The sequence below is a fragment of the Lates calcarifer genome, linkage group LG4 (genome assembly GCF_001640805.2).
Source record: "Lates calcarifer isolate ASB-BC8 linkage group LG4, TLL_Latcal_v3, whole genome shotgun sequence".
Lineage (NCBI taxonomy): Eukaryota > Metazoa > Chordata > Actinopteri > Centropomidae > Lates > Lates calcarifer.
In genome coordinates this window covers 22,261,111-22,279,734 of record NC_066836.1, presented here as the reverse complement: position 1 = coordinate 22,279,734, position 18,624 = coordinate 22,261,111, and the positions used below count along the sequence as shown (strand labels likewise).

The window sequence follows — 18,624 nt, the reverse complement described above, 5'->3', positions numbered from 1 at the left end:
CAAGAAAACCGCACTAGGCATATCAGCAGGCTGTTTTCTATTGGTTGCAATGCTCATGCCTGTGGGGACCAGGATTTGGACCCCATGGGGAAAACTGGACCCCACGGGGTGAGTGGTATCTCAGGTTAAGGTACCCACCAGAATAGAAAAACAAACACATACACAAACACACACACACACACACACACACACACACACACACAGGTAAGACATAGCGGGACTTGTGCACACATACACTCACGCAAAAACAAAGCCATATGCACAAACACAAACACAAACACAAACACACAAACTGGCAATCTGGCCAAGAATGTGCCTACTTGCTTCTCTCTCTCCTGCCCACTCACCTACTCTCTTGACCTCTCTGTTTTCCCACTTTGTTCCCACTCGCTCTCTCTCCTTCCCTCCCTCCCTGTTTGCCCAGATGACGGGAAAAGTGATGCAAGCTGAAACCCCTCCACACGTTCCTGAGCACTGACCAGCATTCATCAGATATGGCTGCACTGCAACCTTCAAAGACTGCATCTCCTATTTCCTACATTGTACCATTAGCTCTCACTGCTCTGGACTGTCTGAGCATGTACTCATGTCTGTATGTACTCAAACATACATACACTTATGCCTATATATATATATATGTTCTTTGTCTCCAGTGCTCACGTATAGTGTGAGTAGGTCTGCCCAGTCACACATAATAATCAAAGAAACCACTGTTAGAAGTTCATAAAAGAAAAGAAAGTCTGTAAACATCATACAGACATTTAGACAAGCATCTAGACCATCTTTATCCACACATCTGCACACCATCTCCTTGGAAGACTCACAGACTGACAGAAGCCACTGTGCTGTATTCTCATCCCTACACTGTGTCCCCACCAAATTTGTTCCACTATTTTGGTGGAGAGCTTTAGTTGACACAGCCCCACCCCCTTTACTTGATGAAACTGCCAAACCAACATGGAGGACAGCCCAGTCCTTTCTGTATCCAAGTATTCCTGCCTTTGTGACCCAACAGCAGACAGATGTCATGATCAAAACGCAGAGCTTGATTTATTTGGTTCTTATGATTAACTACACAGTCCAGAAGGTGCAATGGTGCACTAGTCCGTTACTATATGTCATTCACCCTCCACTGAAACAAATGGGTTCAGGTCTCTGTTAATTCAGCAATACATGAGGTAGCAGTGGTTATCATTGCACATCATTGCACTACTGTCTTAATTTTAAAATGTAGGCCACATGTATCTGAAATAGGGCTGACAGGGCTTTTGGGAAAATAATTGTGATTTTCCTGACAGATATTGCGATTGCAGTTTGATTAGCGATATTATTTTGAAAGTCAAGCTTCAGTCTAGGATTCACTATGTACATATTTAACATGTGATGAACCATTTAAGAGATTGAAATATTAACTGGTCTGTGTACTAATCCAAGGATGAGGATGAAAATCTATGAATCCAAAATGTATTTATTCAAACAATAAATGGTATAGAACATACACATAATGAACCATAGAGCAATTTGCACAAAGCAAACAGTAGCACTATGTTCTCTTGCCTTCTCTGCAGTAACTTTACATCAGTCATACTGCTGCTTGTGGTGATTTTTCAAATGCTGATACACTGAGGGGGAATGACAGGAGACTGACAGGCACACAGAGAGCAGGTAGAGACAGACACAGCTGATTAAAACACTACAGGATTTGTCCCGGTAGAAAATACAAAATACAAATACTAACCTAACTTAATGTTGGTTGCTTGTTCATTCTACCATTTTCTCTCCTTTTTCTCACCTTCTTGGCTCTACCGGATATTTTGCAACTTCAGCAGCAATAATTTTCCTGTGGCAAGCCGACACTACAAAATATGTATAGCAGAAATACTGCAAACATAAAGTTGCCATCTTGGTCCCAGCTCAGTTATCTCTCTTGCTGGTTTTTAAGTTGTCATATCACTGATCATTTCGGCTGTGGCCATTATTGTGACTAGCATACAGCTCTCAGCAGGTAGGATGTGACACTGGAGCGGAGAGAATCAGAGCGACTCACACTGCCTGCGTCGCGTTGTCACTCTGCTCTGTTTTCATCAAGTATCTACCTCCACAGTTAGTTTTGTTGTTTGGTCATTTTAAGACAAAATCTGGTTGTAAAGTTAACAGATTTGAGAGCACCGCCCCTGGTTTTAATAGTTGCCTCATTAATGATCATATATGATATACAGGTACTACATACCTGATATATTGCCACTGCCCTTTCTCCATGAACCTTCAAGTTTAAAGAACAGGCTCACAATTTTTCAAGTCAGTCTTAAAAGAAAACCTGATGCCCATATGAACACTGAAAAAAGGGTTTGGCTTTTGTAATGATTCTTCACAAAGAAAGAATTTATCAAAATAGCTGCAGATTAATATTTGTCAACTGAATAACTGATTAATCAGCTGAGAGGTTCAAGCTTTACAGTTGAGTATTATTGATACAAAATACTATTATCAAACATATCATTTCGATTTTTGAATTTTTTATATGCTAAACATTAACACAGTACACTAAGATGATTGCTATAAGGGGTGTTAAAAATAATCGTTTCTATGATGCATCGCAATGTGGACATGGACGATTCTGCATCAATGCAGTGACACAACATAATCGATTAAAGCCTCCTGACATTGCTTGTTGATTTTCCGGCCTCGGCTGGAATAATAAAGTTCTAAAGTTCAAAGTTACCTCCCACTAGCGACGCATAAAATGTAGCTGTGTTTTCACCCTGAGGAGCTAACGCCTGCCACTGTAAAGGAAATAGTGGACCCAGTCCAGCCCAGCCCAGCCAAGAATTGATGTTACACTGTTGTGACATGTTAGTGATAGCATTTTATTCCTCGACTTCAGTCACAGCAGAGTCTTGTGTAACAAAAATGGTACATCACATTAGAGAGGACTGGCAGATTATTTCACATGTACTACAAATGAGAGCTGTTTGAGTCTCATATGGGTGCTCATCTGGCAGAGCTACTATCGTATGTATGACATGTTTGTGATGTTCTCCACATTCAGGAAGTGTGCTATCTTAGAGCAGAAGACTATTGCTGAAAGCTGAAGCTAGACTGCATGAGTATTCATTTTGTTTTTAAGGCTGGAATACTTTCACACACAAATATAGGAAGGCTAGACCTATATAATTTATTTATTTTGGGTTTATAATGTAAAGACATTTATGTTGACACTGATTTCTGAAGCCCATTGATTTCTAAAGTTCATATTTACCAGACTGCTTTTATTCACTTATGACAAAGTAGCCATATGCAGTTGCATAGAAAATTGGGGATGCAATGCATTGTCATGCATTGTGATGCCTCACGATATCGAATTGGACATGGTATACTGTATATAGCTCTTTTCAAGTCTTTTCGACCACTCAAAGCGCTTCACACTACAGATCACACACACAATGTAAGTGCTTTCTAACACAGACACGCACACCGATGACACACATCGGAGGCAATTTGGGGTTCAGTATCTTGCCCAAGGATACTTCGGCATGTGGACTGGAGGAGCCGGGAATCGAACCACCAACCCTCTGATTGGTGGGACTTTAGGCTCTAGTCTTACCAGCCTGTAAAAAACTCTTTTTCATGATGTAGACACGTGTCTGATTAATTACCAAAGGGCAAAAGTGAAATGTCATGATCCATTAGTCTTGCTCAGCATTAATCCGATCATGGCGTAACTCGTTTTGCAGTCAGTTAACCAGATGACGTCATAAGCTATTTTCCTCACAAGGTTAATAAATGTTATAAAACCACTTCCACACAGCTGAAACTGTTCCATTTTTGAAACTAACTCTGCCACAGCAGAGCAAATGGCAATCTAACACTTATACCATTATTATGAACAATATGATATGGCATATCATGTACCCTATTAGCAACAGATCTGTGGGAAAGCAGATATTCTGGTCTACTGAAGGCACACAGGCTTTTGGAACCACTGATGGTAATATGTAGTCCATCAAAACACAATAACCACTTCAGCCTCATTCATAAGACAGACAAAAACATCGAGTGTCATCTACCCTAACCCATACCTTAGTGGCTACATGGACTAGTATGCAGATGTGTTCATCTATTGTAAATGCTACCATAGTATGAGCTCTAATGACATGACCACCTACAGCCAGCAAAATACCTCTACTTGCCTGCTGCAACACAACAGACATTGCATGATAAAGCATTGATCAGTCATCATATGTGCTGCAGTGACAGCTGGTTTTGTCAGAACTTTTATTAAGTGCAATAACACAGGCTACTGTGGGCTACTGTGTAACCAATGCCAACAAAAACCCAATCCCAATCTTCTTCTCTGTGATAGCCACCACCCACATCGACTCACTTTTAGCCCCTTTTTTGTGGAAAGACCCAAAGACCGTCTCCATACCCAGCTTTCAGCCCATTGCAGGCAGCTGACAGGACAGACAGGCTTCACCGCGTCTAAGCTGATAACATGTTCATTATCCCTGGAATAACAGTACTTCAACTTGACAGTCTGAATAGCCTTTCTTCACTAACATAACGTATACGATCACTGTCTGTCACAATATAATCATTTATAGGATGTGCCTTTATTTTGAAAATACCCCAGCATGTCTTTCTCCATCTGAGCTGCCCACCTCCAAACTAAATGTGAGTGGTGATCTGATGAGGAAAAATGTAGCCTATATCCAAAGGTGTAGTGTGTAACTATGATACAGGAAGACTGCACTACTTTAGCTATTATTACTAAGTTCTAGAAATATTTAGTTTGAGACTCTAAATAAGAATATGGTTTACACAATATCCTGCTTTAATGTATACAAATATGAATTTAATGATCTTTCAGTTTTCTTTCACAGAATGTAAAAAAATGTAAAACTCAATATATCAGAATGTGGCACTTTACAGTGAACAAGATTTATCTATTTTTATTAAAAGAGAAGATTATTTTTAATTTAAATGTCTGGTTGAGCTCAGGAATAAAAATGTCAAATGATATTTTAGTTGCTTTTTGTGATTTGATATGAATGGAAGTGATTGAGTTAAATTAGCAGATGATATCGTCTCATCTCTCCTGAATCGAATCAAATCATATTGTAGCAGACTTGTGATGTCAAATATCAATTGTTGTCACTGAATCGATATAATATTATATAGATTGAACTTGTATTTAACTCTAATAAAAAATAGTATATTTTATACTTCAGACTGTATGTCATATACAAAGCAAAGAATATATATTAAACTACATGAATCTTGCATCTCATTAACTACAATGCTAGACAGCTGATATGCAATTATTGCAATTGATGTGTTTAGAGGTGTATCATTTCTTCACTCATTTGAGTTCTGAACTGTTAAATTCAATGATTTCATGCAGTGAAATGATGGCACGGTGTACACACCTTTTACATTGTCTCATGTTCTTTGCCAAAAATTAAATCAAACTAACATCTGTTCAAAATGCAATGAATGAACACTGCAGAAACTGATTTTTGAATCTCTACCTGTACTGCATTCTCAATATCACTGGCATCAACAAATACCTCACACATCAGCAGCTGAGGGTAAGAATGGCTTCACAAAGGGGTCAGGATACTATTAACCATATAACTATGATCCAAAATTGGGCCAAAATGAAACAAGAAAACCTCACCTAGAACTTCTCCACCTGTTAGTAAATCAGGGATATCATTTCCAATAAACTTACTCACGTAACTGCACAGATCACTTGAAGGTCAGTTCTGGTTTATCACAACTTGGGTCTTATCTTCATAGTTTACAAGTTAACTGCCAAGATCTGGAAAGATGGCAACATTACAACAACAAGTCCAACAGGACAAGAAACACATGCAGTCAGATGATGAGACAGGTTGGAAACAAGTTTATCCAATTATCTAAGTCAGTTTATCTAGAAATCAAACTTAAAGCCAATAATAATCACTCACTGCACAGTAAAACTGTGCACAGGACTACGGAAGGATTTTCAATATTGTAAATCAATATTCAGAGAGTCCGATGTGTAATTTGTCTGTAATGAATGTTTATAATAGACAGTATATAATACGGGATATCTCCCCTATTACTCTTACCCCTCATTTTCTGTCAGCTCTCTATAGCAGCCTTTCTAATATAAAGGCAGAACTGGTTAGGGCTACACGATATATCAAAAATTTATGGAAAAATTTACATGATATCAAAGTGCGTGATATGCATATCGCAAAGACTAGCTGAACTGCAGGTAATGGTATATTTTCACAGTGCACTGCATTCACGCTCTACTTGCCAATCAGATAAAGTCCGTTCTGCCCCAGACGCCCACCCCCTGTGTAGATGTGATAAACTGAGGTAGAAGCGCATGGAGAGTTAAGTAGTGAGTAGATTACGCTTGACTTTTTTCTGTCAATCAACACATCCATTCATATTAAGGAATTCCGGCCATATGGGGGGTGTGTGCTTGGTCTGCAACAATGTTTAAGTGGGTGGTACGTGTCAAACTAACATCCAGATGAAAGTTTCCCAGCAGAACATTATATTGTAACGAGAGACGAGATGATCAGTGATCAATTCACTTCATCTGTCAGTGGTCATAATGTTAGGGCTGATTGGTGTATGTGTTAAACAGCCATATAACAGCCTCCATTTAGACAACAATAAAGCACAAATGTTATGATCCAACAAATGTAATTTATTTAAAATAGTCAGCAAGACTGAACTCCCACAGGGATGTCTGCTTAGACATGTCGGAATTGTGCTAAATGTTAATATGCAAGTAGCGCCGAGTCACATGATCAAACACCAAACTTTTGCAGGATATATCAAAATTTATTGTTATCGGGATATCAATGTGTAAAGTAAAAAAGGATAGCTCCATTATTTTTGAACTTGGTTAATGTTTTTGGGTGTAAACAACTGATAGGGACAAACATCTTTGGAATCGGTACAGTATTGATCAACAGTGAACCCGGACACTGTCAATAGCTGCTGCAACGAAAACAAATGGTGCACTTGTCTGCATCAAAGTAAATCCAAAATAAGTTGTCCTTTCAGTTGTCAACATATTTTATATGTCACACAATAGACTATTAATTTGACAAATTTTCCACCTGGACATTTTGACCAGTGATGCTTTCACCTGCTGGTCAAAAACGTATATGCTGGCTAAGGTGTTGTTTTGCTAGCGAGGTGTCACAGCAAAATGCTTACACAGTGTAGGAATGGCACGTTATCTTTTCTGATGTGTGCATCAATCAGGAGATCTGTAGTTGTAGCTATGGCAGCATAATCAATGCTGGGCTGGCTAAACATACTGTCTGCTGACAATGGTAGGCAAGCAGAAAATGCATAATAATTATTCTCATAAGCATTTGTTTATTGTTGGGATTCTCCACCTTTCAAGGGTCAGATAGTAGAGTGTTGCACAGGCTTTGACCTCCATGAGGACAGTGCCTCGCACAAGTTGTGTGTGAAGAGGCAGAGAGCAGGAAAATAACCATTTTCTTGTACATTTTTTACTGTTGTTTGCCAAATTAAAAGTAATGTTTCCAGGCCAGCGGTTACAGTGGTGGGGCCAGTGATCTTGAAAGGATATAACTTAAAGTCATCCCCTGTAATGCACTTCATTTTTTCAGTGTCAGCAAAGCCTACTCACTGTTCAATTCAAAGCAGAAAGACATTAACACTGTATACTTAACTATTTGTTAATTTATCGCAAGTCATATAGCTATCGCAATATTCAACAGTGATATCACAAATTGCATGTTTTCCTAATATCGTGCAGCCCTAGAACTGGTCCAAAAATACTTTGTTGAATGCAACAGAAAAAACTGGGATTTTCTGAGATTATCTTAAACAGGACAATCTACCTGGAAATGGCAATCTCCACTTTTGTTCTGGCGATGGCTGCTGCTCTTACTGCTCCCTTCAATGGCTCGATCCACCTTCTGTTTGGTCTTGGTGTTCTTCAGTGGGATCAGCTGCTTCTTGATGCCCCGGGCCAGCACGTTGTTCTTGTACTTCCCTTCTTCTTTGGTGCCATCAGGAAAGATGGTGCAGCCATAGCCATGGCGCTTATTGTTCAACCACTCACCCTCATACTTCATGCCGTTGGAGCGTTCAGAAACACCAAAGCCGCTGCGCTTGTCATTCTTCCACTCTCCCATGTAGGACTCAGTGGTGGTGGCATCCACATTGTCCTCTTGAGTCAGGTAATCATCACCCGGGTCTCCGTCTCCAAAGCTAATGGTGGAGTTGGCGTCGCTTGAACTGATGCGGCTCATGGTGGTGTCACTGTGTGCAGAGCTGCGCTTACTGGAAATCGATGAGCGTGAGTCTGATTTGCGCAGTCGCTGAAGGCTGCCAAAGAGGGAGCCGCGCCGGAAAAGACTCTTCTTCTTCTCTGAACCCTCTCCATCAGAGTGGAAGTTGAGCACAAAACCACCACGTGTGCCAGCAGGACTGTCAGACAGGCTGTCACGCAGTACTGTACCATTACTCTGCTCACTGCGGAGGGAAGCCAGTGAAGTCCGTAGAGGTGAGCGGATGACAGAGGCCATACCGTATGGGACACTTTGACGTACACCATAGCCATGACGCATCCCACCAGTCCACTGACCTTGATATGTACCTAGAAAAACAGAGGGAGGGAGAAGAAAGACACACAATAATTGTAAAATTAAAAAAAAAAAATCCAATAGAACAAAATGGTGGATAAAAATGAATCAATATAAGTCAAAGAATCGTATCAAAAGAATCTTATATATTACTTAATTGCATCTACAACACAATAGGCCCTTGAATCAAGCAACATTTCTACGAAGGGTCAAATAATTGGGTAGTAACACACAGCACCTTCACCGCATATCTGCTATGGCTAAAGTGTGCATAAATGTGTACTTTGGTGAGTTGTAGCAAACACCACATCAATACACTACATCTTACAGATAGATATCTAGGTGCGTGTATAGTTATGTGTTGTAAGTGGAGTGCATGTCATATTTTGTGCGCTGCAGCAAACGCCTGCACACCAAAACACCTAAATAATGACGTGTGCCCCAAGCACACCTAGATCAGTTGTATTGATGTGGTATACATAGAATACGTGTACAGCCAAGTGTGGCATATGTTGCACTAAATCAGGTGCAGTGCACTTTATGTGCATTTGCCATGTCAATTTGTGTGGACACCACATCTATATGAAATGACCACCGCCAGAACTAGGTTACATGGGTGTAATGCTTGTGTTTATATTGTGAGTCTATGTAAATTGTTGGTGTGCCTACAGAAATTTGGTCAGATCTTAAGCATCTTAATTAGGCGCTATTACTTGACAACCATTTTGGAGCAGTTTTATGAGATAGCCTCAGAGACTTAAATGTCATTCTGTGATGTCACTTGAATCCCTACTGCTTCTATTGACTAAGGCTATAACTCTTGACTTCACTCCACTTTCTTCCTGCTATTATCCAATCACATCCAATCAAGAAGGTAAATTCCCTTCAACATTCAATCACTTCACATTAAACCTTTTCTTCTAGCCATAGAGGAGCAAATCCATAGTCAGTGTGCCAATCAGTTGCTGCTGAGTCTGGCTGTCTCTTCAGCTTCTTTATTTAGAATACCAGGGCAGCGATGTACCAAGTACACACATTATATTAAAGATACACAGTCTTATATTAAGAAGTCCCTCTTCATGGCTGAATTCTGACTTCTGTCATAGCAGTATAAGCACAGGCATATGTAAAACCATTAATGATGGCTTCACTCCATGTAAGTGTCTCAGTAAGCCATGCAAGTGTGAAGCCCGGGACATGGGATGGGAAACACCTGAGATGAACTTAAACACCATGTAGTCTGATGGTAGAAAGACTACTAAGATTGATCTCAGCAAGCCTCAAAAAACAAAGTTTGGGAACCACTGGTCTGGAAGAAAGTAAATACAGCTATGGATTAAAGCTTTATTATTCAGCCAGGTCTATATACTTTTTCAGTCAAAATAAGCTTGTAGCTAATTACAGTGAGTCTGACAGTGAACCACCCATAATGCTTTGAGGGATGTAAGGAGGAAGGATGATGTTGGCATGGAAGTTTCATGTCTTGGTGTTCAGATGTGACTGAGTTGTTTTCTATGTGAAAGGTGTTAGTAGTAAAAAACCCAGAGACATATTTCTAGCTCTGCAGTTAACCTCAACTCAAATGAGCTTCCAACTGACTTTCATCTCATTGATCTAGTTTTACAGCCTGAAGTTTGCTGTTTTGGTTCAGTCTCACTGTTCTCATCAACCTTGTTTTCAGCAGGCAGCTCTTTTTCAGAGGAAAATCTCTGCTTAAGCCACTGTACACAAGCTGCTCAACACCAATCAGCAGACAGACAAGTGGAGCATTTAGATGCTAAAGAGCCAGATATGCTCCTCAGAGGTTGGTGAAGACAGTCAAATATTAATATCCATATTTCCTATTGTGTATGAGACAGTGGCAAAAAAGACATCACAGTCTTGACTGTAGGTCACCGCACATAATCTCTGTGATTCTAATCATCAAACAGTTCAGACTCTATGTCCAAAATTTATATCATGGGGCCATGTATTGTATTATTTTAATTAAAAAAACAGTAACACTTCTGTAAAAAAAATGTGAAACTGTAAAACATCATATACTTAGGCTATTGCTGTTCAATCACACAAACGTCTGTCTAAATTGTATCTCCATTGTATATTCCTATGAAATCCTACAATCTCTACAGCTGGCCTTGTAACTAAATTACTAACTAACAAGAGAACATATACGAACACCTGTAAGTTTGTCTGAGTGTGTCTGAGACTGACACTCAGCTTGGACATGTTGTGATTCTAAAACCACCACCAGTGAGCATAGGTGATAAAACAGCTTCATGGCCCGGTTAGGAGAGTTCAAGCTCTTGCCCTGATGGCTTCAGCTAGAGAATGTGAGAATGTGCTATTTTAAAAGATGGAGGTAACTTGAGACACTGGGAAGTCTGCTGGGTGACCAAACTTAGCTCCAAGCAGCTATCTTGCTATGTGGAATAAGCCCTCTCCACAGTGGCAGACTGAAGACCCTGGACTAGCCTCTGGAAAAAATTAAAGAAGAAAAAAATGCTCTGTTTTCCTGTATTCTAAAAGTTTCTGATTTATGGTTATATTATATTAAAACAGAGCACATCTGGGAAATTCACTTTACACACAGCGAAAATCAGCATTTTGGATTGCAATTCATTCATTTAGTGGAGTCCTTGGTAAATATAGTAACACAGTGTCTACTGGCATATTTACTTTCCATGAATCTTCCACCCCATTAGCCAGTACCAGTACAAGGTCCAGATGCTAAAGCCCAGTTTGGACAAAATTAGTAATATGTGGTGGTGTAAGTGATTTGAAATGAAGACAGGATTTGTCATTGTTGTTGTTGTTTGTTATTCCTGTGCAAATCTGATTTATGTTAATTTGCAACAATTCCTTGGTTTTTCTAGGCCTCAGATTTAACTTGTGATCCCTTGAACTACGCATCTACTGTAGCTCATCTAGCAACTGAAAGACATTATTTTTCAGCCTCTCTTCCGTTAAGTAAGTCTAAGTAAAATGTAGAATGTTTCACCTTTGTGGATGTGGATGGCACAGGACATGATTTCCTAAATCATACATGGTCCCAATGTCATATAAGGAAATATGACCTATGACTGCAGTCTGTACTCTGTATCACGCTACTATGCTGTATCTCTCCTGTTGCAGTATGATACACTGGACAGCATGCATATTAACTGTGAAACAGTTCTTATTTCTGGCTGTTCAGTCTATTCAGACAGTTTATGACTGTTTGCTAACTGAAATGTGGAACAAACAGGACATGCTGCTATTTGTGTATCAAACAGAGTGAGACTCAAAGCCTGTTTTGTTGTGTGCTGCACCATCACAAAAATTCTGTGAAAGTGAAAGGACTTTAGTGACTTAACAGTTTGTGACTGACAAGAATATCCCACAAATAGTGTTTTACAATACCTTAAATATCAGACAATCTAATCAGAATCAGCGAAACCAGAATTCTCTGTATAATCATGTAGAACATACTAATAATATTATAAACTCAGCAAACTTCCTCCATCTGTTTCACAATAAAATGCTTCCAGCAGGTTAAGGAGGCATAATAGATACATTTAACAGAAATCTAACACAACATTTATTCTGTTAAAGTCAGAGCAGCAGAGTGGTGAGTAAGACATGACACAAATAATGAAATACAAATGATTCTGAATTAACTGTACTGAGCTACTATAGTCCAAGCAATTTGGTTCAGTTCTTCTCCCCCCACCCTGTTGTGAAAATGATCTTCTGTACTTCCTAAAAGGAAAATTACCACTGACAGGGTGGGAAAAGAGACGCATATGGATCTCTAGAAGTTAGAACTTTAATTCAGTTTCAATGAAATGATGACTCTATACATAGGTTGACATATGTCATCCCCATAAACCCCTGATAAAAAACTAAAATGGGTCATTGAAGCTGATGTAACTGCACTGCACTGTACTAAACACAAATGCACAATGTAAGCCAACAGGCTAATGTCACACTAGCACTTCTTTTAAATGACTAGTTGAACCAATAATCAGTCCAGTCTTATAAAAGGTCCTATAGGCAAAATCCTAATTCACTGGTTAAGAAACAATTTGACAAAGGAAGATGGATTAATTCCTGCCACATTAAGGTGCAGGGTAGAGCTAAAGATAGACAGAGTGGGAGAGAGAGGCCCCTTGGCTTGGAAGAAGAAATGGTTTCAGATAACCAGTAGTGGGTAAAAGTAGTTTTACAAACCCTTTACTGCTATAGACTGAAGAATACACTAATGTGATGTAAAGTACAGACTGGGAAGCTGAGGTAACATTTGTTCTTGTTCTACTTAACACTCTGGTGTTAGAGTGTTTAATGCAAAAACCTAGTCTAGTTAGCTTTTTAGTAAGGCTTCAAGTTTAAAGGGTACTTCTAGCAATTTGCTACTGCACTTCCATAAAGTTGGGGGACTTTAGAACGGCCTAAATCACAGCAGCAGAAGTATAAGACATCTTGCTGTTTAGTCCTTAGTACTGTAAAGCTCAAGTTCCAAAAACGCTGGACCTGACACTTCCCATGTTGTAACTGGATAGTATCTTTTGTTAGACCCCACCTGCCCTGTAAACACCCATGTCTTTTAAACTCCATGCTTCCAATTTGTAACACAGGCTTCCTGTTAAAAAGGTGGACTGGACTTATTTTCTCTTTTCTCTTCTTCAACTTTTTTCACAGGCTGAGCAGTTCTCAACATGACTAATAAACTAGGTCTGAAATCAACTAAGTACCTTTTTAAATGCACAAAATTGACTGTGCTGCATATTTATCAGTGCTGGTGCCAGCAGCCCCCAAGTCTTATGTGAAATCAATTAGACAATTTATCTGTTATGGATTGATAACTAACTATCTCAATGACAACTGAGCTAACCTTATACTGAGCAGTATTATAGTGTGTACAAATATACTACTGACAGCTGATTGAGCTTCAAGGAGGTTAATGCACTTGATAATGCACTGGTTCCAAGAATTACAAGACCATGACACTGAATATATACATAGGATGTACTATTGAAAACTTACTGAGCCTGAGTACTGAGTTTTTATTTAAGCCACATTTTCAATGGGAGGTAATTATTCATTTTAACACTTGCTTTTTAATTGAGTACTTTCTATTTTCTTACATAAGTCTGAATATCACTGTGACTACCACTGCTTGAACTGGTGCAGCTACTGACTCCTATTACTAGTGCAACTGCACAAGGCAGACTGGAGACACAAGGAGAAACAACAACAACATCAAGCAGCAGAAGAAAAGACAAAATGACAAAAAAAAGATAATAAAACTTCCACTTTTTAAACACTGACATTACATTTTCATTTGTGTCACACTGAATAAACTGTGCCAGACCAGTTACCCAGGATAAAAAGGAAAATAAAGTGAAATTCCAGAAACATAAATGTCTGCTGTGTGAAGGAAGCACATTTCTAATCTGTGATATTACCACAAATCTAATAAATCCTAAGTAAATATGATGACAAAGCATGACTAAATGGGTAAACTGAACCCTGCAAGAGAGGGGTTTGCCCCCTTCCAGAACATGGCTGACCACCTGTTGGTGTCACTCGGTTTTTCCAGTTTAACCATCGCATGAAACTATCTGGAGTCATTACATAAAAGTAACAATGTCCATTTTGTGCATTATATTTCATTGAATGTGATTAATTTAATTTAATTAACATGTTAGCCATGGTTAATTGTTGTTTCTGGAGGTTACTGTGGCTAGATCAATTGGCTGAACCTCTTGGATAAATGTCATTGGTTGTTGCCTATTCTCAATTTGATTATATGGAATTCAGCTAATTAATTTTATTTGAATTGCAAAAATATTGCAATACATGGTAATATAGGGAGTTAAAAGTAATTCATAATGTTGGTAAACTGATCAGTCTGATTTGCTCTACAGCAGATATAGGCTCGTATTTTGCCATTATGCTACAAACTGACACACAGTGGGTTGACCATAAAATAATGTGGTAATAACTGACTGCTGAACAACAATCAAACAAGTGTGGTGCATAAGAGGAATGACACCGCATTGCAGTGTTTCCACTACAATCATTCGCAGATCATCACACTAACTCTGCTCACTGGCAAAAAACCAGTATACAGATATTCTGTCTAGTCAGGCTAACTGTCCAAACTTATACTGGGTCCAAAAACATTCATTATTCACTATATAGCGTCATTCTAAAGGTAATCTCCAAAGACTCTTCTGTTTTTTCATCCAGCTGGATGAAAAATATTTCGTTCACTGAAAGATAAAAAAGATTTTTGACCCGTCTCTCAAGTTGCACTTCTGTTTATGAATCTAAACCAAGATAGCAGCCTGCCAGCTACCTGAATAAAAAACAGAAACAACTTGTGAAACAGTTTTTCATTGTGCATTGGACAGAATATTTTTTTCAGATGGTTAGAAAAGTTCTTGTGGATTCTGAAAATATCATCTGGACAGAAGTAAATGTTTTAAAATGACCTAGGTTTTACAAACATTGACTGAAACATAAATTATCTGATAGTTACCTCTGTGACTTAAATATATATTAACATGAAAGGCATAACCTGGGGCTAACTGACAACTACCTGACATTGTGTATTCTCTGCACACTGCATGTCAGATGTAAGGAATCACCCAAGTAGTGTTGCAAAAAGTTTGGCTATTTTGCCAACGGACAACACCTAGTCAGAACTCACATATGGTGAGAGGTGACGAAGTAAATGATACTGGATAATGTCTTGAACTCCTAATTTAGAACTTTATAAAGAAGAATTCTGTGTGCCACAGTTTTGGGGCAGGTCAGTAGTGTTGGTGTGTGTTCCATCAGGTCAGAATGTGATCTAAATTTAATTTTGGTCAAAGTTAGGTTCCACAACAGGTGTTTCCAAGGGGCTCTGTTTATATGTAGCAACACATTAAAAGGATCAGAGCCGGTTCCACAATAATGTGGCAAAGATAAAAACTTTATTACAAAAATGTCATTAAAACTGAAATAACATGCAGTGTGCAGACACTGTGTGTTTTATCCAGCCACTTGAAGGAAGACTGAAAGGAAAGGGGGAGTAACTTTGTTACACGAGTTTGCATTTTGCATATAACAAGTATTTGCTCCATAGTGTTCAACAAACAAACTAAAATAACTAAACAATATAACTGCGTACCCGGGCAACATTACAATTTTCCAAAATACTTTGCTCGACAGCAAACTTGCTTCTTAATGTAACTGAATATTAGAACATAGGTTCACAAAGCCCGTGTTCCACATGTGTGAGGGTGTGTGTTAGTGATTTAAGGTTGATGTGTGGTCTCTGGGCACGTGCACAATGTTTTTGCTACACTGTAGCTTCTAAATATAGCCACATTAATATGCTCCAACATTGAAGAAAATGTACTCGCATCGGCATCCCCGTCCCCCGTGATGCCCCCTCTCACCTCCATCACCGTACGTCTCCACGCCATAGCCATCCTGCAATCCGTTACTCCAGGTGCCCTCGTACCTGGCCGGTGTGTTCAGGCTCTGTCGGACTCCGTACCGGCCCTTGAACCCGTGAGTCCACTCTCCCCGGTAAATCCACCTCCCCTTGGTTTCTACACCGAGTCCGTGGCGTTTCCCTTGAGCCCAGTAGCCCTGGTACACGTTCCCGCTCGGCCAGGTATAGACACCAACCACCTCGAAACCGTTGGACCAGGAGCCCGCGTACTCGCCCTGGCCCTTGGGTCCAGTGCACACACCGTGGCCGTGGGCTTTACCCTCCTCCCAGCCTCCGCAGTAGGTGCCACCATCGTCAAAGTCGAACCGACCGCCCGTCATTCAGAAACGGAGGGTAAAAGTACTTCTTGGTTCCTTATTGTGAAGTCCAGAGTGTGTGAATTGTTTTCAGAAGCGAAGTGAGGTTGACAGGGAAGCCCTGGTGAGAAGAAGAGCTCTCGGCAAAGGTGTGAGGGTACGGCGTATGATGGTGGCTAGGCGCATCGGCAGTGCAGTGTCGTTTACGACGTGGGAGGGCGAGAGGCGGCCGCCGCGGCTGCCAGAGTGGCTCCACTGGTGAGTGCCGGTGAACTCACCCACTCCTCTTACTAAAGTGTGGCGCACTGAAGCACACTCAAGTGAAGACTGCTAAGCTATCAGATGAGACAATAGTGCTTCCTGTTTGCCATTTCAAAATAAAGGCTTCGTCTTTTTGGCAAATCCAGCAAATTCAATATACGAGGAGAAAACAGAAATTCCTAGTCAAGAGAAGGTTTTCATGGCATTTAAACAAATTCTAATAATTTATAATTAATTTATACTTTATATGCCGAGCCAGATGCCCTGGTGACCAGTGTCAATAACGGGGTTTATGGAGCCCCTAGTCTGCAGCACTGGAGGCCACTTTGCCTTGTTGGTAATCCGGTCTTGTTTCTCTGTTACTGTGTGAAAAATTCTCTGTGTTTCTGTTTAGAGTGCTTGATTTGATTAATATGTTATTTCAAAGTTATGTTCCTGGATCTTTTATTGGGAAATATGTTTATCTGGCTAAAGATAATAATGACATTACCCTCCCGTTCCAGTAATAACTTAAATAAATAAAATAATTACTATTTACATATTATTCATAAATTAAAATGCACAGCCTCACAAGAGAGCAGCCTCTTAAAGTTTTTTTTTCTTTCTTTTCTTTTTAAAGAGTTGCCTTAATTTTCTAAAACATTGTTAGTGAAAGAACCTTGTCTGGACTAAAATATGTTAAATGCTCTCTGCAACCAGTTGGGTAGGATAATAACAAAAAATAAGAAAGAAAGAAAGAAAGAAAGAAAAACTCTATTCAAAGTTGCTAAGATGGCCGATTTCTAAATTTAGAGATGACACCAGCTGTTCTCACTGTTGCTACAACTGCACGTCACACGGGCACCAAAGAACTGCAGTGGGAATAAGCAATATACTCAAGAAAGTAGTTGTGGTAAATGAGGTTGTTGATTATCTGACGCCTAGCATCAGGTAGATGACTAATACTGGTACAAGTACGTACTCCACACATATTCACAGTGATCATTAAGTACACTTTTGTGGTTACATGTTGGTCGTTACTGTGCATACTGTAATGAGTGGGCCTTGACCAGCCAGCACGCACCACAACTGGTATGCGTGTCAAGTGGCTTGACCGACTGTCATACGTAAAAAATATTTGGCTATAATTTTTTAATTTATAAAACTAAATTAGAATATACAGTATTAGGTATCAGTTAGTTATAAGTATTGATTATTGTTATTTATTAACAAATGTTTAGAGAGGTTGATGCTTGCTAGTTAAAGTTGTCTAACCCCAACCAAATTAGATTTCTCTCAAGGCATAAAATCTATGTCCCTACGGTAGCTTCTATGATGTTCAACTTCTTCCAGTGTGAAGTAATTGGTAGCTTGCAAAGCCATGTTTTCAAAGTTGCTTCACTGATACTGTTACTTTAGGGTACACATGGCAACATTACTTTCCCCAGAAGCACCAAGAAATGTACTTTTATTTTGAAAGCAGAAACACCACTAAACTTGTATTTTTGCTACCCAACTGTGGCCACCTTCATGGCATTATCAGATGCAAATCAGTGAATGCATCCTACTCACTGATGTTAAAGGAGATGTAATAAGGGATACAATTACAATTTTGAGGAATCCTCTTGGATGAGAGGTGAAACATCTTCAAGTCCAGCTGCCGATGATTCAACCCTCCTTGGATAAAAATGACCTGGATATCATGATTGTTGTTACAGGTTATCTCTGAAGAAGACTGTAAGTCATGTTCATGAATTATAAACTCAATTAAGTGAGCCTATGAAGGCAGCAACAGTCTACCCAATGTCAGCTGTTCTTGGTACAAGGACATCACAAAGGACTGCCGTCTCCATGCAGTGTCAAACACTGCCATCTTCTGAACAAGCTAGTTGTCACAGCTCAGGGTGCTGCTAATTTTTTTTTTTTTTTTCTGAAGCCAAACTCCTTTTTTCAGTTCTATGAA

General features: G+C 39.5%; 1 protein-coding gene across 1 annotated transcript in view; it reads right to left on the bottom strand.

Annotated features, from left to right (window-relative positions):
* Positions 1 to 16,738, bottom strand: part of LOC108896720 (junctophilin-1-like) — a 36,840-nt gene extending 20,102 nt beyond the window's left edge. The window contains 3 exon segments of the mRNA XM_018695953.2: positions 7,890 to 7,933; positions 7,935 to 8,650; positions 16,067 to 16,738. Coding sequence (XP_018551469.1) covers positions 7,890 to 7,933; positions 7,935 to 8,650; positions 16,067 to 16,445 — 1,139 coding nt within the window. The 5' untranslated portion in view covers positions 16,446 to 16,738.
* Between the last annotated feature and the right edge of the window lie 1,886 nt (positions 16,739 to 18,624).